The sequence below is a fragment of the Fukomys damarensis genome, unplaced genomic scaffold (assembly GCF_012274545.1).
Source record: "Fukomys damarensis isolate Sample0158 unplaced genomic scaffold, DMR_v1.0_HiC HiC_scaffold_1, whole genome shotgun sequence".
Classification (NCBI taxonomy): Eukaryota; Metazoa; Chordata; class Mammalia; order Rodentia; family Bathyergidae; genus Fukomys; species Fukomys damarensis.
This window is the reverse complement of record NW_022900913.1, coordinates 58,943,191-58,965,257: the sequence shown is the minus strand read 5'-3', so window position 1 is coordinate 58,965,257 and position 22,067 is coordinate 58,943,191. Positions and strand designations below refer to the sequence as shown.

Genomic DNA, 22,067 nt, shown 5'->3' with positions numbered 1-22,067 from the left:
AAAAAAAAAAAAAAAAAAGCCATTGACCGTAATATCCCAGTTACATAATGGCAAAATAACAGCCAAGTAGTGGTTGCAGATGAAAGGACTAGGGGGGATGCAACATAAAATACCCCTTCTCTGTGGTGGCTGTGTCTGGATGGTGGAAGTGGTCGCACAAATCTATTCATGGCATTCAGCTGTACACATTCTCACAAGTCAATGTGTGTAAGCTAGGTCCTGTATGCCGCTTTACATTAATACCCCAGCGTCACTTGAACACTGTACTGCAATAAGCCGAGTGATGGGTGCTCAAAGATGCACTATTTTTACAACTGCCTGCTATTCTACAATTCTTTCAAAATAAGAAATAGCTGTACAGTTTGTATCACCTGCAATTCCCTCACTTCCCTCCAGTCTCTATTTCTTTCACAGGCTTAGGGATGCCTGCTCTTTGAATTTAATGAGCACTGAACACTTACTGAATGAATTGTATTTGGGAAATTACTTCAGTAACAACAGCTACAGCTCCCTTGCCTTTTGAATGTAAAGAGTTAGTATGATTCATAAAGTAAGTTCATAATAATTTATAGTGAAAAGGGGAAATGCCTATCTTAAACCAATTATGCAGCTGCTGAAGCTTGCCTGACTTTGTTTACTCTGTAGACACTTTCACCTGGCAGCCAGCTCACAGGCTGGGCACGGGCTCATTCTGAGGTCTTATCATGGATCACTTTGGATAAGCCTTTCTATATTTTTGTTTGGTTCTCACATTTCTCCTTCCTGCGTTAACATATCTTGCCTGTCCAATCATCTTCCGTAGTGAGACATTTGCGCACTACTTTCTGTCAGCGGTGCAGGATCTGGCATGGGGAGACTTACCTTGGGCAGACCAATTGACTCCATGGCTCTTAACCACTGGACAGTGTTGTCTGTGTGTCGAAAATGAAGACCGGACTTCTAATGTGAGGATAGGAGGGAGAAAGGAAAGACAGGGCCACGTACAAAGTGAGTCATTTGTAATAACTTTTTTTTTTCACTAGCAGGATGGTTTTCAATTGTAGTTATCCAGGAATAGTTATTAATGCTTCCATAAAACAAATACAGGCACAATAAAAAGGCTAGGCTGTTTCTCAGCAGCATCCCAGCCATTTGTGATGGACTGAGCCAGTTTCCACAGTTCATACATTTGGATAATTCTGAGCGGGACTCTCACCCACTGTGGAATGCCTAGCACATGCCTAAGGATGCTTTATGAGACGCAGGCATAGGTGTGTCTGGACACAGTAACAGACACATGGTGTGAAGATTTTGGTAAGCATAACCATGATGACCAGAAAAAGATAGAATCTTTATAAAAGTAAATCCCTTTTATTTTGTTTCTGACACATTTATATATAATATTTTGTATAAAACCTATAAAATATAAAAATATATAAAGATGAAAACACAATCCACTCCAAAATTCAGAGCTCATTTTAGGATTTACCTTGCTTATAGTTTAACTCTAAGTGTGGTCTTGAACAAGAAGTAAACCTTCAGTGGAAATGTTTTATAAGGCCTTTCTCTACACATAAAATAAAAACGGTCTTTCTGTGTTTTTCCGGTCTTTCTTTATAATTCTAAACACACAGCCATTTTTTTTTTCTGTACAGTACAAACAGGGCATCGTTGCTGGCATCTCATAAAGTTATATCAGATAATGAATCATTGAGAGCCTTAAAATGGCCATGCATTCTTCATTAGCTAAATCCGTAACACAGTATTACCTATTTTATTTTTCATTTTAAATAAATCTACAAAAAGCTAACAATAGCAAGCTTTATCATTTAAGTTATGTTCAATGTTAGATGATCACATTGACCAAAGCTGGATCTTCCCACCTTTTGTGACCTTCTACAAACTGATAGTTTATTAAATTAAAACTGTTTTCACTTCTGTTGGAAATTATGAAATATAAGCAAATTAACATTTGACAAATGTTTATGCCTTCTTAATAGTGGTTACTATTTGTGATTTGATACATTTCGAGTAGTTTATAAAAATTATTTCTAATTTCCCAAACATCCTGCAAAGTGATAACCATTCCCATTTTTTAAAGACAAAGAAAGCCAGGCCAAAAAGATAAAGTGATTTGCCTCAAGTCAAGTGGCTGAGCTGGGATCTAAGAGTCAGTCTTTATATGAAAACTGTGGGGGGTGGGGAGATGGGGCCAATAATTGTTTGGTTATTCTTTGGAAGGAAGAAATCGGCTAGTGGCTGTGAATTAGCTCAAGGAAGGGAGAAAGGAGGAAAGAAGAAAGGACTAATAGGACAGGAAGAAGGAAATGGAGAAACTAGAATCCAGAGACCTAACTACCAAGCCATAGTGTCTAAGTATTTGTAAACCATCACAGATAACATTTGCAGAACACAAGCAATTCTCAGAAGAAACAAAATAGAAATAATCCTCAATTAAGACAGAACAACGATGAGGACTCTCTGTAGCACAAAATAACTAAGTGTTCTCCCAACAAAATAACTAAATATCCAGAATATAAAATCAACATTTAAAACAATAGCTTTTCTATATGAACCAGCTGAAAAAAATCAGGGAAACAATTCCATTCATAATAGCTTAAAAAACACCAAACTAAGAATCAACCTAACCAAGAGGTTGAAAGACCTCTACAAGTGAAAATTACAGAACACCAAGGAAAGAAACTGAAGAAGAAACAAGAAGGAAAGAGTACATGTTTATGGATCAGCAGAATTAGTACTAATGGCCATATTACCAAAAATGAACTACAGTTTCAGTGCAATTCCCATCAAAACCCCAATGACATTCTTCACAGAAGTAGAAAAAAACAATGATAAAATTAATACAGTAGCACAAATGACACAGAATAGCCAAAGTATTCTGAGCAAAAACTGCAAGGCTGAAGACATTGCAATACCTGATTTCAAATTATGCTACAAAGCCATAGCATCAAAAACAGCAGGGAACTCACACAAAAACCGATGGAGGGCCAATAGGGTAGAATGGAGCACAAGGAAGCAAACCCACGGGACTACAGTCATCTGATTATTGACAAAGGAGCCAAAACCATGCTGGAAAACAGACAGTCTCTAACAAATAGTGCTGGAGAAACTGCATATCCATATGCAGAAGACTGAAACTAGATCCCTCTATCTCACTCTGTACAAATATCAATTCAAAATGGACCACAAAGTTAGGTGTAAGACTTGAAACATTAAAACTGCTAGAAGAAAACATAGGGTAAATACTTGAAGCCATAAGGACAAGCAAAGACTTCCTCAATAGGACTCCAGAAGCATAGGAAATAACAGCCAGAATCAACAATTGGGATTATGTCAAATTAAATAGCTTTTTTTTTCCCAGCAAGGAAAACAACTAACAGTGAAGAGACAGCCCATAGAATGGGAGAAAAATCTGTGCTAGCAGAAAATCCGCAGCCAGAATAAAAAAGAACTCAACACCAGAAAATCAAATAGCCATTCACTAAACAGACAAATGAGTCAAACAGACGTTTCTCAAAAGAAAAAGTACAAATGCCCACTAAGCATATGAAAAAAACACTCAACATCTTTAGGCATTAGGGAAATACAAATAAAAACAATGCTGAGATTCCATCTCACCCCATTCAGAAGGCTATCATCAAGAATACAAAAACCAATACGTGCTGATAAGGATACTGGTGTGGTGGTAGAAGGAACCCTTGTTCCATACTTCAGGTAAAAATGTAAATCAGTATAACATTAGGGAAATCACGATGGAAGTTTCTCATAAAATACAAATGTAACTGCCAAATGACCCAGCTATACCATTCCTTAAAGTATATAGGCAAAGGAATTGAAGTCCTCATACTATAGGGCTACTTGCACACCTGTGTTTATTGTGGCAAAATTCACAACAGCCAAAAGAGTGAACCAGCCTGAGGGTCCACCAGCAGAAGAATGGATAAAAGAAATGTGATATTTTGTATTTTTTGGCCATAAGGAGGAATGAAATCATGTCATTTGCAGGAAAATGGATAGAACTAGAAATAATCATTAAAGCAAAAGAAGCCAAACTCTGAAAGAAAAGTATGTGCAAGAGTTTATTTCTCCTAACATGTGGAGTCTAAAAGGGATGACATGAAAGTAAAAGGGAAGCTATAACTAGATGAGAGGAAAGGAGTAAGGGGGGATGGTAGTGTAAGGGAAGGTAGTGGGGGATGGATGTGATCCAAATACATGCCCGTATGAAAATAAAACAAATAACAACAACAAAGTAAATGTCATTAGAAAAACAGCACATGCCTGTAAATCCCATCTTCTTCAGAAGCTTAGGCAGGAAAAACCAAAGTTGAAGTCCAGCCAGGGCAATTTAGTGAGACCCTGTCTCAAAATACTTTTAAAAAGGGCCTGGGATGTAGCTCAGTATTAGCAAGCTTAGCCTAGCATGTGTGAGGCCCTGGGTTCAATCCCCATTAAAAAAAAAAAATTAGAATGTCTTCAACTAATTTGAATAATTCCTGTTTCTCCACTGATGACCGTCCAGTCCCCATTCAATCTTTTCTCTTAGATAAAAATGATCAGGACTTCAACCTAATCCTGCTTCCTGACAATACCCAAAAGAAACCTGGTCCCCACGTCCCTACATCCTTACTATGACCACCCAGGAAAAAGCTCAAATCTATGCTGAGCCTTTCACCTCTCCCTGTACATTCACAGTTATTTTTCTTCCCCATAGAGTAAAATAACCCTAATTTTGTTTGAGCACAGGTGGCTTTCTAGGGTTTGTGGCTGCTGAGCTATAACAATCCAACACTGTGTAACAAAGGTACCCTGTTTATCCAGTAGTCTTGTTAGCTAAGTAATCTTAGGAAAACTGCAAATCCCACTGAGCCTAGGCTACTCCATAAAACACTTCTCTGAGTTTAGGGATTCCACAGAGAAAAGAGAATATACATAGTTGCAAAATATACTAAGTATGCAGCCAATGCTGGCCATTCTAATTACCATGCTACAGGACTGGGCTTGAAATTTATTTACCCTTAAGTCAGAAAAAGGTGTAGTGTTTCATTAGGAAGTACCCAAAGAAAGGGCAGCTATCTTAATCATACTTCGAAAGCAGATGAAACATTTCAAATCCTCACATGAGAATTGCTGACTTCTGGTGCCTTTATATGATCCATCGTTCATATTTAAGGAGTAAACTTTGGTGAGTGAACAGCAGCAATGACATCTCGAATCTACTAACTGATTTCAGTTACAGTGAAAATGGTCTTCCAAAATGGCTCAAAACAATTGCAGGGCACTGTAATTATTTTTAGCAAGTATACTTTTAAAAACAAAACAGTCCTACATAGTAATAATAGACAAGATAACATGACTAGAGTCATGGGTAGCCAAGGGATGCTTCTGTCCATTTATCTAACGTATTTGCATTTTATACAGAAATAGAAATTCTTGTTTTCTTTTGAATTCATTCGTATAGAAAGTGCGCGCCAACTGTCTGCTGCGGAGCTCAACACCAGGAAATAAGGTTCATCTTGTTTAGCTACTAGATGAGGAATGATGGAAGAATTCGAGGAAAGCCTTCTGCAATACGAGCTAGCTTACCGACAGCGATTACCCTCATCTGCTTAGGCTATAGCTGAGGAAATGAGGGCACAAGTCTGCACAACACTCAAGCTTGCGAGGCTCAGGGTTCTGACCCCTTGCAAAATCTCGGACTCCAGGCCAAGTGTTCTGCTGGTCCTGCCCCTCCTGGAATCTCATGTGTCACGGCCTCTCACCTCCTGAGCATACACATCTCTCAGGCCCCGTGCCAAGTGCCTGGCACATACCATCGTGTCCAGTCCTTGCAGCGTCTCCACAAAGGCAGATACTGCTATGATTACGTGCACTTCTCCGGTGAGGACCTGAGGCCTACGGGACAAAGTGAAGGGTGCAGCTGGACTCTGAAGCAGCTTCCTCACTGCCGTCCACTCTGCCCAAATCCTATGTTAAAGGTATTTGGAAGCAGGACCTTTGGGAGGAAATCAGGACTAGCGAGATCACAAGGCTGAGGCCCCCATGGGGATAAGCAGCTTTCTACCAAGAGAAAGAGGGACCTGAGCTAGCTCTGCCATATGATCCCTGTGCTGTGTCAGGGTGCAGCAAGGTGGCTTTCAGCAAGATGCCAGCATCAGGCTCGTGGACTTCTCAGCCTCCAGAGCCATGAATGAAATAAATCTCTGTTCTTTATAGACCACCTGGTCTGTAGCATTCAGTCATAGCAGCAACTCTGACTATGCTAAATTTCCAATCCCTTCTCCCCTCCCACTCCTGCCAGGGAGACCTTCCTGCCTTCTCAGCACCACAACCCTGCTGAACTGAGGCTCTTTTCCAGTCAGTCAGTGCCATCCCTTCAGGGCTCTCCACCCACTTCCAATTACCTTCTGGTACCTGCCACTGTTTCCCTCCAGACGCCACTTCCTGTCTGTGCAGGCCACTGCCACCTGTCACCCAGACCACACCATCTCCTTCCTGGGCTCTTTGTCCACCACCTGCTCTCTTCTCATCACTACCCACAGAGCAGTCACTGATCTTTTGAAAGCCACACAATGCAGTGTGATGCTGTGGGCAGAGTGGCTTCGTTGCCCTTCAGATGACGTCGTGTGTCCCCTGCGGGGTGCGCCATCTCTACCTCCCTTCCAGCCTCGTCTCCCATACTGTCCCTTGGTGTGGCTGCTCAGCCCCACAGTTGTGGCCAAGCTCTTTGCTTCCTTGAGTCTGTCACCCAGTTCCTCCCATTCCCCAGCTGAGGCTGCACATGGATGGTTCTCCTCTCATTCTTCCAGCCTCGAGAAAACCTGCCCTCACAGAAGCCTGGACGAATGAGCTCCACCATATATTGGCTGACTATCCTTTATCCAACATGCAGAAGTGTTCCCAAGTTTTTGAATTTTGAAATATTTGCTCATATTTCACTTGTGGAATATCCCTAATCAAAAAAAAAATTGAAATCTAAAGTACTCTAAAATGTGAACCCTTTTGAACTTTGCGAGCATGCAAATTTCAGATTTCAGAACATTTTGGATTTCTGCTTTTCAAATTAAGGATGCTCAGGGCCAGCGATTTAGCTCAGTGGTGTCACCTGTCTTGCAAGCACAAGATCCTGGGTTCAATCCCTGGTACCAAACAAACAAACAAACAAACAACCCAACAAATTAAGGATGCTCAATCCATATGTACTTCTACCTTGACATACTTTACCTTTTTTTCCCTGTAACTTTATTATAATTTATTACTTTATTAGCTTGCCTGTTACTGCGACAAAATAGCCAACACCCAAACTAAGAAGAAGAGGGGTTTATTTTGGCTCATATTTTCATCCTACAGTTGGCTGGATGCAAGGCAGGAACAGTATGGCAGAGGGGCCTGGCAGAAGAGGTGCTCACTCCAAGGCAGCCAGAAAGCAGAGGAAGGTGGTAAGCATCAAGGACATATACACACCCTTCTAGGTCAGTGCCCAGTGACCCACCCCTTGTAACCAGGAAACTTTTGGGGGACACTTCAGATCTAAACCATAACAGTTGCATCTGTCTGTTAGAGCAATGGTTCTCAAGCTTTAGTACATAAGACCCCCACCCCTCAGGCAAATGAGTTCTGCCTCCTGAGTCACAGGCCAAGTGATTCTGCCTCACTCAGCAGTTGGGGGTGGTCAGGTGTCCAGTTGCTGCACACCCTCCAGATCCCGCAGGAGGTCTGAGCATCATACTTAGAGGAAGAGCACCAGATTCTAAGCACCTTGAACAAGTACTAGACATAGCATGGGGAGAAGGGACAGAGCTTCTAGCTTACTGGAAATTACTGCCATGCATCCCTCACTTGTGGCAGACAGAACCCTATAGCACTCAGTGAGGACAGAGTGGAGGAGGGGCACGTGGTCTCCTCCAGTGGGCGACAAGACTATCTTCACAATACATGCTGGTGTGTCCACAGGCGACAGTGACAGGTGCCACCGCACTTATGTGGTACCTGTCACTGGAGTAGAAGGCAAAGGCGGCAGTGGAGAGAATACTCATAGCTGGAATTTGAACATCCAAAACATCCTTCCCATCCAGAATTAGTAGGGGAAGGGACTATGTGCTGGCTGGCAGACAAGGAGGAGGGGTAGTGAGAAAGTTCCACCTGTCCTGCTGATAGCTGTCAAGGTCGTCAGTGCCAACACTGCCTTTTGCGGCTCAGGCACATGGCCTTGTCCTGGGGACACTGCATCTAACATGAGGTCGTGGTTTAGGATGGGGAGAGCCTACGTGTGCTGAGCTCATCATCTCTGGATGTCGCACCGCAGGGCTATCCTTGGGTTACCACACGTGCCCACCTCCTGCAGCATCTCTGCCTCAGTCTCGTGACTTAGTGTCCCTTGGAAGGGGTGACATGATGGCCGTAGCCTGAGGAATACAAGAGCGGGAAGATGAGTCATCTATTCGCAAAGATTTGCTCTCTTCCGTAAAAACAAAAAGTAAAAAACACAAAGGACCTCCATTTTATGATCACCCGGCAAGCCACTCCAAATTTCTGTTGTGAACACTAGGCACTTTCAGGGACTTGATTAAAATCTAAAGAAATGAGAAAAGTCTGTTCTCCAGTGCACTCACAGAAGGGCAGTCTCCGTCTCTCCTGCGCTTTGCTGTAGCTCGGCAGCATGAGGGCTCCCACGACACACTGGCAACACCTCCCTCTTCCTGCTGCATCTGCCTCCCTCTCTGCCCTCCGCCCAGTATCATTCTGCACAGCCAGCTGCCCGGGCCGGGGGGCGGGGGGACAGCGACGAACAGCACTTCCCCCTTTCATGACATTTTGCTCATGACTGTCGTAGAATTGCCGAGATTTGGATTCCTAACAAGGGATTGAAAATATTATTTCCCCATCCCGGTCCCAAAGAGAAGTTGATCTGCATGTAAGCAGCAGGCAAAGAAGGAACCCATTTAAGTTTCCTTTCGGCAACTGCCAGAAGGGTCAAGAGCCGATCTGGAAGGAGACAGCCACGCTCAAAGGTCCGGGATTTGCCAGAAAGAGAAAACACTTGCCCAACAGTCTGCTCCAAGGCTCAGGGCCACGGAGGCTCTCACTACCCAGTTGATTTTCACTGTCCACAAAGCCAAAGGAAAATCCCACAGCTCTCCCTTTGAGGCAGGCTGGCACTTGGCTTGGCAACACTTCATTACCAGACCCACACGGATATGAGCACTAACAGACCTAGCTCTGACTAGTTACCATAAGAACAGCCAGAATCTGAAATGCGGACACATTTTGGGGTGTGTGTGTGTGTGGTTTGTGTGTGTGTGTTTTTTTTTCCTATGCTTCTTTGAATTTCTAAAAATATTTCTTAAAAAATTATTTTAAAACTGTCATTTTAGCTAGTTTAGTCATTGTTTTGTCGAAGCCTTGTGAAAAGCCCCAGGAGATGAATTTGTGGGGTGAGACACATGACTTCATGAGCCCAAACTTCCTTTATCAAAAGCAAACACTGGCATTGGCCAAGTCACAGACCTAGGCTCATTTCCTTTGCATCTAGACCAAGGGTCTCTAACCCCTGGGCTACGGACCTCTATGAGTCTGTTAGAAACCTGAGCTCTGCTTCCAGGCAGACGCGTGGTGATGTTAGATTCTCAGAGACGCACAGCAGTACTGTGAACAGTGCAAGGGGAGGATCGAGGCTGCACCTTCCCTATGACAACCTAATGCCTGGTGATGGATGGTACAGCTGAGACGATGATGGTAGCATTAGGGAATGTAATTATTATGTGTCACAAACATATACAGAAGAGAGAGAGAGAGAGAGAGAGAGAGAGGGAGGGAGAGAGAGAGAGAGACTAGCAACCCCCTCACACCTGTGGAAAAAATGCCTTCCACAAAATCAGTCCCTGGTGGCAAAAGGTAGGGGACCTTTGGTCTAGGCAATGAAGACAGACACAAAAAAGATCTGTTAAACTGGGGATGTATGTGGTTCAGTGACACAGCACCTGTCTCGCAAGCACAAGGTCCTGAGTTCAATTTCTGGTACCAAGAAAAAAAGAAGAGAGAGAGAAAGTCGGGGGGAGATATCCATCATGTGGCCTTGTCTACTGTGAGCCTTAATGATTATTCTAACATGTGATCTGAATTCAAAGTATAAATTTAAAAATATATGGCCTAAAATATATTTCCCATTTATTCCATTTTCATCTATTCTCAACTCTGTCCATGCAATTGTAAGGTAAATAATATGAACTGTAAGAGAAAGGACTTTTAAAGATACTTGAAAAATTTGAATATAAAGAACTAAATGTGGGTAGTGGTACTGGTTTCTATCCTCAACACCACAAAATAAACAAATTAAAAATGTTAAGAGAATAAAACATCAAGTTTCAAGGGAGCTTTAGAACTTGTGGACTATAGCAGAAAGAGGCCACACATTCCAGAACAGAGCATCACACATTTAAATTCCCCTCCAAAGATGTATCTCTAATGTACAAGCCTTCTAGGGTGGTGTTGACATTTTCCTGTTTCACTTTGTGTGTGTGTGTGTGACTCTTTTTTGGGGTCCACATTTGTAGTATATAATGATTACATTTATCATTAGGGAGTTGATACATGTACATATCACATACGGTTCTTTCTTCATTCGGTGACCTTCCCTTTCCTTTCCCTCATGGGTCGTTCCCCTTCCCATTTGAAATAGATTTCTCTACTTCTTATCTATCTTGTATTTTACACCTTATCAATATTTGGGGTTTCTCATAATGGGGAAACCATGTACTAGTTAAGCTTGTGTGTCTTATTTCACTTAATATTATGGTCTCAAGATGCATCCATTTACCTATGAATACTCCACTGTGTTTAAATACCACATTTTCTTTACCCATTCATCTGTTGATAGGCATATAAGCTGTTTCCAAGAGCTATTATAAATTGTGCTGCTATAAACATGGGTATGCATGTATCACTGTAATATGATGATTTTAACTCTTTTGGAAAGACACCTAGAGAGAAATAGCTGGGTGAAATGGAATTTCTATTTTAGTATTTTGAACAAGCTTCATGCTGATTTCCACAGTGTTTGGATTCCTTTCAAGTTGCGGAAGGATTCCTTTCTCTTGGCAGCCTTGCCAGAATTTGTTATCACTTGATTTCTTGGTGGTAGACATTTTTTTTCTAGAGTAAGATAGACATTTTTTTCAGTGTTGTTTTAATTTGCATTTCTCTAATGGCCACCAATGTTTTACTTTTTTTTTTTTTCATCTACTCTTTGGCCATTTGTTCTTCTGAAAAGTATCTGTTCATTTCAGTTGCTCATTTTCTGATAGGGTGTTTTATTTTGGGTGTCTAATTTTCTGGAGTTCTTTTTGTATTCCAGATGTTAGTCCTCTGAAGAACAGCTGACAATATTTTTTTCCTGTCTTGTAGGTTGTCTCTTCCCTCCATTCCTTGTTTCCTTTGCTATGCAGAAGCTTCTTCATTTGAAAGGATCCCATTTGTTGATTCTTGGCACTATTTCTTGTGTTACTGGGGTTCTTTTCAGAACCTGTGCCTATGTCTTCAAGAATTTTATTTTTTTCTTCTAGCAGATTAAAACTTTCTGTGTTAACCGTGTTAGTGAAAAAATTTCAAATGATAAGGAGCCAGTATGAATGATGACATCCTGCAGAGCCATCATCCAACTTGGGTATTTGTGAGTTCATGGCCAGTTTGGAACCATCTGTTCATTTATGACCCAAGTTTGAAGTAAATATAATTTAAACATAGTTTGAAGTAAAAAAAAAAAAAAAAACAGTTTGAAGCAAAAATATTTTATCTGTAAATATTTCAATATGCATCTCTAAAAGATCAGGATTTTTAAGATAATAAGAAATTGGCACTCGTTATGATTCTGTTTGCTCTCCGTAGCTCCTTCCCAATTTAAATAATGGTGGGTGCCATTATTTTTAATAATTGATGTTGGTGCCACTATTTTTTCCAAAGTGATTATGATAATTTTTGTCTTCTGATCCTTTCCAAGTTAGCCATGAAACAAGCCCTAACACTAGTAGCACATAAAAAGGCTAGTTTTATTTTATTTAAAACATTGTGGGAAAAAATTTTTACTGGACTACCTAACATTACTACTCATTTTGTCTCATTGGTCCTAATTCTTTATGGCCATAAGTTCAAGGCCTTGCTGGGTATTCTATTCTTTGATGAGAACTTGGGGAGTAATAAAGGTGTTGATGGCGAGAAAAAGAGGCAGAGTGGGCCCCCATTTCTCCAGGTACTGGATTTACAAAGTCACAAATGACCTTCTTGAAGAAATAATGGAGGAGGCATTGGGAAGCCCCAAACAACAGAGGTTGCTTAGCCTCCGCCTAGAAATAGATGTACTTTGCTCTTGGAAAATTGCTGCTGCCTCAGGAATGATTATTCAGGTTCCAAAATGCTTCTCTATACCCCATTCCTTATAAAAACAGTTTAAAAGGGGGAAGGAAATGAAATATCAAAGTTTCACTTTTTGCTGGAAGCCAGAACCAATTAGATCTTGGTTACCTTATAGCGTGTTTGTTCCACATCATAGATCTTTTTCTCTGATACCATTTTTGGGGCAAAGAACTTGGCTAACTTCGCGAGGTAAACTCCATTCCGGAGCCCTTCCTCCAGCTCAGTGGTTGGTGGCAATTCTTCAACTAAGCAGACTTCCATCCACCTAAAAAGAGTGAAAAATGTTAGAAGTGTCTCTGGCAGGGTGGCCTTTAGTACACGAAGGAGAGCATATTTCAGTGTGTGTTGGACAGCAGGGTCTCAGGTGTCTGGGGGCGTCCCTGGTAGAAAGGAAGCAGAGCAGAGCAGGAGATGAATGTGGGCATAAAAGCCCAGTGGAGCCAGACTCATTTCCCTGCCAGAGCCCATCAACTCCACCTTCAGCTGAGTTTCTGCCAATTCTCTTTGGTGCCAATGAGGGGAAAAAGGCCAAACCACTTTGTACAAGTGGAATTAGTCCTGCTGACATTAAAGAAAAAATAATTCCAAGTTTATTAGTCTTTAGCAGAGGCAACTCTTGTAAGGGTTGTGCCCTGGGAGAGCACGATCCAAAGTACTAAAGTCCACAGTTGCCTCTGCTTGGAAATGAGTATAGGAAAAGCAGTCAGGCACGGAAAGGGGCATCAGAACTTCAGAAAGCAGACAAATCTTTACGTAATACACACGCCTCCCAATTCTGGGAAGGTATTGAATATTCTCACCTTTGGGGGAAGATAAAGTAACTACAGAGTTCTGAAAAAATACTTTACACATGATCAGACTGATGCTCAGGACCCTGTGTCAGTATTACAGAAAGGCAAGCCCCAAGGTCATTACTGGCTCAAGGACGACAGCGGGAGAGAAGCCAGGCCTGTTCTCAGCCCAAGCTGGTATGCTGAGGAAAATGACAAGAAGGATGTGCTTCCCACACATTCTTCAGTGACCACAGCCTGCTGTAAGAGCCAAGAGGCAGGTATACATTCTCAGAGGGGGAATCCGCCACCCAGTCATGATCCACACACAAGTCCACACTGACCCAGGCCGTCTTTCGGAAATCACTGACACCACGGATTCGGACCCACTCCGAGGATCCACAGCCTGGGATGCCCTCCGCACATGCTGTGTGGAGATGCTGCCGGCTGAGCCTCACCCAGCCTCCAGATGCTTCAAAGATCTGTGCTGCCTGTAGCTCTGGACAGCATCTTTTAAAGCTCAGTAAGCTCCTAATAAGTGTAATTACTGACCACTTGTGTAAGGCTTGATTAAAAATGGAGCAGACAAGAAAATATAAACCTAAGCACTACCTCTAAAGAGCATTAAACACTGTATAACTGATTGCTTAGCATGACAGTTTGATTCCCAGCATGGCAAAAGCAAACAAATCTGTCTGTCTGTCTGTCTACCTATTTACTTATCTATAATTGAGAAGACAATGCAATTTGGAGGAAAAACCAGAGAACCATGTAAAAGAGGCTCAGGTGTCCACTGCTACATGGTAAAGCAGTATAAGAGTCTGAGAATGAAGGAGGACATTGGTTAATCATCAGGGTAGTCAGGAAAACATCAAGAAGGTGATTGGATGGGAGTTAGCTTAGAACAGAGATTTAGGAAGATAGGGAGAGAACTTGCAGATGGAGACCTGAGCAGTCCAAGGAAACACAGTGGACTAGAGGGGGAAAGCCATAAAGGCTTTGGGCACTTGGGGCTCCCAAAAGGAAAGAGGAATGGTGTCTATACTGCATCTAGAGTGGAAGTGAGCAATGGAAAATGAGCCCAGGAGGAGAAGTGCTGACACGTGTCGCTGCTGGGAGTTTCTGGCAGCTTCACAGAAGAGGAGTGACATGCTGACAGCAGTGATTACAGCAAATTAATCTCTATGAATGCCTCAGAGACCCAATTCTTGTCAGGCCTTTCCCACTGTGAGGTGCTGAGGGACCGCATCAGACATGAAGAAATGGGAAGGGTTGAAACCAAGAGACATTTCAAGGAAAGTCTAATGGGACTTGGTGACAGCTTAGTTGGGGGGGGGGTTAAAGGAAAGAAAATTACTATCAGCCAGGGAGAGGGGCGTGACACAAAGGAGTCCCAGGGCTTGACCAGTAGTGGTATAACTGCAAGCCAGATCCCTAATCTCCAGGACCCTTGTTCTCTCCTCTGCTAGATGCGGGGGCAGTGGTGAGATCAGATAACAAAGCCCTTCCCAGTTCCAATGTCCTATAGGATGGTGAAACTAGAAGAACAAAAGGTAAAAAGTGATGATGATGAGCTTAATTTTCCACTTATCATGAATGTCTTAGTGACTTTCTCGTTGCTGGGACAAAATACCCAGCAGCCTGAACTTAAAAGAAGAAAGATTTATTTTGGATCACAGTGTGTAGAAGTTTCAGTCTATAGGTGGCTGACTACCAGGCAGGGAATTATAGCAGAGGGGGACGGCAGAGGAAAACCGTCCATGGCAGAGCAGGCAGGATACACAGCAAGTCTTGCTTCTTCTTTCCCGTTTTATTCCATCCAGGCTACAAGTCTGTTGGTTTTGCCACCCACATCCAGGGCGGATCTTTCTTTTTTAGTAAATCCATCCTCTACACAGAGAACTACACTAAACCAATCAGTGGATTAATCCGGTATCTCCCACCCATGATCCAGCCACTCCAAAAAGCCCCACCTATGAATGCATGAGGTTTTGGGGGACATCTAAATATAAGCCACAAAAATGAATTAGGTGAACAAGGGTTAATTGTTTTATATGAGCCTTGCTTCAAATAAAATGAAGAAAAGAGTATAATGGGCATGCTAAGTTTTAGAAAAATAATCCATAGTAATGCTTCCTTAAAGAACAAATCAGGCCACGCTAACAGCCGGCACACTGGACCAAACATGTCATTCAGCTGACAGTAAAATGGAAAAGCTGCGGTAGTCAACTCTAGAGACATAAAGATCATCTTGGTTCATAGTTTTGAGGGTTCTAGTCTGAGACTGGGCCTCTGGAGGGGGCACTAGATGGCAATGGGGGTGGTATGTAGTGGAGCCAAATGCTTCATGGCCAGGAAGCAAAAGACAGAGAAGGGGCTATCCCACAGTTCCTTTAGGGTCACCCTGCAATGACCTTAGGACCTCTCACAAGGCCCGCCCTCTTAAAGGTGTACCACACCTCCTAACAGCACTTCCCTGGGACCAAGCCTTTAAACACAGGAACATTCAACACCCAAATTACCACACCAAGTTAACCTAAATAAACTTATTGAAACATTCATCTATTTCACATCAAAACACAATCTGGTTTTTAACCAATAATTTTTTCAAATAATTATCTTGAAAAAAAAACTTTTACCATAGCAATAATACAGAAATGCATAATTGGAGTATATGTGTGTGAGGGAGAGAGTAACTTGACAACTGGTAGCAGGAGTACAGGAGGAGAGCTGAGAGTTAAGAAAGAGCAAGGGACAAGATATTAGAATAAAAACAACTCTGAAGTATAACGTTTTAGATTTGGGCTTGATTTGAAAAAAAGATAATGCAGTCATGGCACATGCTTATGATGGTATGAACTCTCAGCAAACACCACCTCTCTATAATATTTTTGTACCCAGCAACCTGTTTACACATTACTGGAGGTGAGGGATATAGCTCAGTGATAGAGCCCTTGCGTGGCATATGCAAGACCATGAATGCAATCCCCAGCACCACAAAAACAAACATACACATAACAGGTACTCAAATACAGTTATTAAATGAAAGATCCATGCACCATGGTTACACTGTAAAATCTATTAGAACACAGTCCAAGACACAGAAACTGCATTTTTGCAGACTTAGGCATTAATGGCAGTGTCTCCTTTTCACTGTGTTATATCCAAAAGATGATGCTGTTATCATTGATAGCTGGTATTTATAAAGCCTTATTTTAATAATGGATTTAATGCACTGTAGGGATTATCATTTAATCTAACCAAGCACCCTGTAAGGAAAAGGTGCTATTAGGATCACAATGATGACTTTCTGAGATGATTTCTCAGCTCTTCTGAGGCTTATAAAAGCCCAAAGCCGTACGGCTGAGAAGTGAAATAACTCAATAAAGCTTCCAATCCTTTAATTCCAACTTGTAACTTCTTACAGTTCACTGAACAGAAGACTGAATCTTCCAGTCCAGGCCCATGGCTTCACACAAAACAAAAGGGATACTAAGGCATCCCCACCACTTTCCAGAGCAAAAGTGGGAGTATCATGTTTGGAGATGTACATGCTGCTATGGTTTTGTTTTGTTTTGGTACCAGGGTTTGAACTCAGTCCTTGTGCTTGTGAGGCAAACGGCAGAACCACTGAGCTGAATCCTCAGCCCTGGTATGGTTTTCTGCACAAGGTCACGGGATAGTAGGTTCACCCTCTTTGTTACCTACCTGGCCACAGGTATGGTAAGTGGTCCAGGTAGCCTCTCATGGGGTCTGTGGCAAGACAGAGGGTGACTACTGAAGTCTGAGAGACTATATAAATGGAGCCACCCACCTCAGGATCTCCTGTAGGCTTACTCAAGATCCCAAGAACTTTCCTAAGAGTCTTCACCTTGGAAACTCTTCAATCACTGGTCAGCATGTGGTCAATAAACACAAGGCTACTCTGAGACAAGCAACAGATCGCTGTCACAGTCAGCCCAGCTGAGCACTTCTCATTGTTCTAAATGTACTAAGATAACACCCAGTGAAGCACAAACCAAGATGTACAAGTGCATGTCATGATCGCATGGATATCCTTTTATAGTAATCTATATTTTTAAATGTAAGGAAGAAAACTTCAAGCACAGATTGGGTACAGCTCAACCCAAAGGCTGGGGGCAACTATGAATGGCTGCTGGTCCAGGTGTGCTTCTTCAGCCCCACCACATTTTTGTAGGGGTCCGGAGATGGGATGTGACCATAGAAGGTGAGGGTGGTTGATGTTCACGGCCCCTAAGCCTACCTCACAAAACCTCCCATGGAAATGTCTCTGCCCTACTTTCTCAACCAGCTGGACATCAAAGCTCACAGCACCCTTGAAAGGGAAAATGGAAGAACCCTCGTGAGCCTGGGTCCGTGAGTAACCTGTGTAAAAACCCCTCACAGTGTCCAACACTAACGAAGCTCATGTGAGGAGGAGTGAAACTTCCGTGGCCAACCCCATCCACAGCAGCCTATGTAGTAATTGCCAAATTCTAAGCATGACTCTTACAGTTTATTGGGGGTCACACTTCTACAAGTCTCACCACAGAGGCAACTGGCTCGGTGTTCAGGTAGTCTGGTTGTGTGGTCACTGTCCACATGTACTAGAACAGCCACTGAAACTCTGAGCACTTGGTTTTAGTAAATTATACTGAAATTCTACACGATGTTGTGATAATGTTTTCATCAACATCTTTACTGAGATAAAATCCACACACCATGCCTTTGTCCACTGAAGACATACAATGCAATGGGGTGTAGAGCATTTACAACATAGCTAAACTATTGCCATTGTCAATTTTAGAACGTTTTATTGCCCCCCCAAAGAAATCCTGCACCCACTAACTGTCATTCTTTATTTACTTCTAAACTTCTCAAGCCACTAATCTACTTTCTCCCTATAGATCTGTCTATGCTGAATATTTCATATAAATGGAATTATACACTATGTGGCTTTTTGTGACTGGGTTCTTTCACCTAGCATACTGTTTCCAAGGTTCATCTATATATTATAAGGATGCATCCAGACTTCATACCTTTTTATTGCTGAATAACAATCCATTATATGGATTTATCACATTTTACTTATCTATTTGTCAGTTTATGGATATTGATCCCCCACCTCTGCTCTTCTGGCTAGTATGAAAAATGCTGCTACAAACAGTGGAATGTATTTTTACAAGGCCATAATTCTCATTTTTCTTGGGTGGATCCTCAGGAGCGGAACTCCTGGGTCGGGTGATTCTACGTTTAATCTTTTTAGTACTTCCAGACTATTTTCCAGAACAGTTTTGGACAAAGATGCCAACTTCCAATACTTACCTGTCTTTCTGATTGCAGACATCCTAATAGCTGCAAAGTGGCATCTTGTTAAGGTTTTTATTTTCACTTCCGTGATGGCTAATGATATTAAGAGTCTTTTTACATGCTCATAGACCACTGGTATGGCTCTGGAGAAGTGTGAATTCAAATCCATTACTAATGTATTTAGTTGAATTTTCCTTTTGAACTATGATAGTTCTTCATTTATTCAGCACACAAGTCCCTTACCAGATATACAATTTGAAGGTATTTTGTCCATTTCGTGGACTGTGCTTTACTTTCTCATGATGCCTGTTGAAGCACAAAAGGGTTTTAATTTGATGAGGCCTCATTTATTTATTTCTGCTTTTATTGTTTTATTTTTTGGTGCCATATTTAATAAACCATGGCCTAAACAAAGGTCACAAATGTTTACACCTATGTTTTCTTCTAAGAGCATTATAATTTTAACTTTTAATTTAGGTTTTTGATCCTTTTTGAAATTTTTTTTTGTACACAGTGTGAGGTGAGGTGTGGGTGTCATTCTTTTGCATATGGATATACAGTGCTGCCTCAGTCTGGCTCAGTTTTGACCAGAATTGTGGAAAGAATTAAGTTCACAAACCAAGGCACCACATAGTTATCTCAACACCACTGGTCCAAAAGACTACATTTATCATACTGTCTTGGCCCCTACCAAAGAATCAGTTGAGCAAATTTTTAAGTTCTCCATTCTATTCCAACAATCTATGATTTATGTATAAATAATACAACATGCAGAAATAAAACCAGGCTAGCAAGTCTTCCTATACTATAAAAAGAATATGTTCAAATTTGCCTAAAAATATACAGAAAATTTCAATTGTCCCACATCTTCTCCTGCTGCCCTTCATTGCTTCTTTCCTGCTTCTGTTATCAATTCCTTTTTCTAGCCCACAATACCAGTCTCACCCCAAAGTTATTTCTTCTGAGCCCCTGAAGGGCTGCTGAGACCCTCTCCTTCCTTCCCAGCATGAAGAGACCCTACTAATATTGCTTATTTTGTCTTCTCTCTGCAATGCAAACTGGGGATCACTTATAAGGCTCAGTGAAACAAAATGGGAGTAAGAAGAATTTCCTTTTTATTATTCAAGCTGGCTCTCTCCAACCTGGGTGTGTGTATGTGTGTGTGTGTGTGTGTGTGTGTGTGTAGTTGAAGTGGCTTCTGTATGTAGCTCTGTGTAAATGCACCAGGTTCAATCCAAATGAAAACAGAGGAAGGAGAAGGGACAAAATAAGGGAAAAAAAAGAAAAAGAGAATAAAGAAAGAAATTTTCAATTTTAGATTAAGAATAGAAAGAAAAATAATTATTTTGTCTTTCAAGAGGAAAAAAGGTCACAAAAATTCCATGACACATGATCCATTCTCCTGTACTGTGTTGTATTTTGCAGCACATATGAAAGTTGTCTTGAGATTATTTGCTATCTGAGTTGTTATTCAGGAAATCACCAACTATAAATCTTGGTCTAGTCATACCGTGCTGTATGGAATAAATATCCCAGAGGTAGAGGTGCTGGCCAAGCACAGAACATTTCTGCATAAACCTATTTTATGTAGTGCTCTGTTCTGTGAACTTTCAGGTATCATAAGTCATTTTTCTTTTTGAATTTTCTTTTGAAAAATCAACATGTGGGGCCGGGGATTGAGCTCAGTGGTTCTGCCACCTGCCTCCCAAGCACAAGTCCCAAGTTCAATCCCTGGTACTACCCCCAAAAAAAAAGAAAGAAAAGAAAAATCAACATGTGATATTTGTTTGTTAATGAATATCAAAAAAATCTGGTCTTTGTTTTTATGTATAGCATCCTTGGTCACTCTTCATTATCTGTGCCAAATAAAATAACATCAGAAAGCCTAAATTAAGCTTCCATGGTAAATTTTTTTATTAGCTGTAGGATGATATCAAACTGTCACCACGATTCTATCAACCTTATGAGCTGAAGGGAATGTGAATGTAGGAGAAAACATATTGCAAAACTAATGTAGGCATCCATGGGCCACCATCTTTTCCTCACACAAAACTGACTTGATTCACTATAAGAAAATGACATAAAATACTATTTTATTTAAAATATACAAGAATCACTATATGGCTCTGAGATTGAGCAGGAATGGTGCAGACTATTGGTGAAGACTTCAGAAGACTTATTTATTGGTGTCCTTGTTAGCATGGAGATGATACAGCAGAATTCCTGGGTTTGGTAAATATTTCCCAACTGTGCCTATAGAATACTGGGTCAGTTCAATGCTCACAGAGAAATTACTGGTGGAAATATGACATTAAAGTGATTCTAGGGAGGTTTCAGGTTGAAATGAAGAACATTACTGGACACTGCAGAAAAAAAACTGTTCTCTGTTGTAAAAGGGCTGAGAACTTTGCTGAATGTATACTAGTGTTTTGTGGAAGGTAACTCATGAGAGTTATGACCTTGGCTATTCAGCTGCTAAGAATTCTAAACAGTAGTGGAAAAATAGCCTGAGCCTGCCTGTTGCTTACAGTAAAATACAAGGAGACAGAGAAATTCAAGAAGGAATTGTCAAGCAAAATAAATGAGAACAGATTTGGAAAATTCTCTGCCTATCCATATTGCAAAATATTAGAGAACATGTTCTCAAAGAGAACACCAATGACGTAGTTGGACATAGACAATCACCCCATAAAGAGACCACAGTGTGAATCATAGATCTAATTAGGCATTGCAACAGAAGCCAGGAATATAGGTGGGTTATATTAGCAGTCTAGCTTGGACTACATAAGACAAAGACAAGACAAAAATGAAGCAAAGCTGCCAGACTTCTGGGGTTCTACAAGATGGAATAACAGAGCTGGCTGGTGGGGAATATGTATTATCCTTCAAGAAGAGAAGAATGACCCCTGCCATTCACAATCCCAAAGGTATCCCTTGGTTTCCAAGGGCAAGTCCATCTCTGATACATCTTCCGTGGACCAAGTTACCATCACCCAGAACATCAAAAAGAGGGTGGCCATCCAGGAAGATGTTGGGTAGATGCCACCACCACAGTGGGCTAGGAGGAGAGCATCAAGTAGAGAGAATCATTTTCAGGTTTTAAAATTTAAAGTACCATGCCCTGCCAGGTGTTGGACTTGCTTTAGATCCACAAATCCTCTCTCTGATTTCTCTTTTTTGGAGTGGAACACTTATCCTGCACTTTTCCCCATGACTGTATTGTGAAAAACAATGACCTATCTGGTTTCACAGGTTTACAGTCAGAGATGGATTTTTGTCTCAAGGCATCTAGTACCTCAAGTCTCACCTCTCCTTGACCCAGGTGATATTTAGATGAGAACTGATGCTAATGAGTTTACACAATGACTGCGGGCTGTGGGTCAGTGTATGTGAAAGGACATGAAATCTGGGGTTGTGTTACAGACAGATTGTGTCCTTCTCAAATTTATATATTTCAGTCCTAACCCACAGTCTCTCAAAGTGAGACTGAATTTGCAGAAAGGGCCTTTAAAGAGACAGTTAAATTAAAATGGGATCAGGAAGATGGGCTCTATTCCAATCTGACTGGGGTCTTTATAT

General features: G+C 41.4%; 1 protein-coding gene across 1 annotated transcript in view; it reads right to left on the bottom strand.

Moving 5' to 3' along the window:
* Positions 1-22,067, bottom strand: part of Iqgap2 (IQ motif containing GTPase activating protein 2) — a 233,150-nt gene that overhangs the window by 139,127 nt on the left and 71,956 nt on the right. Inside the window, exons 2-3 of the mRNA XM_010619114.2 lie at positions 12,517-12,673; positions 862-939 (exon numbers count right to left, since the gene is read on the bottom strand). Of these exons, the coding sequence (XP_010617416.1) occupies positions 862-939; positions 12,517-12,673 (235 nt within the window). The remainder of the gene's footprint in view (positions 1-861; positions 940-12,516; positions 12,674-22,067) is intronic.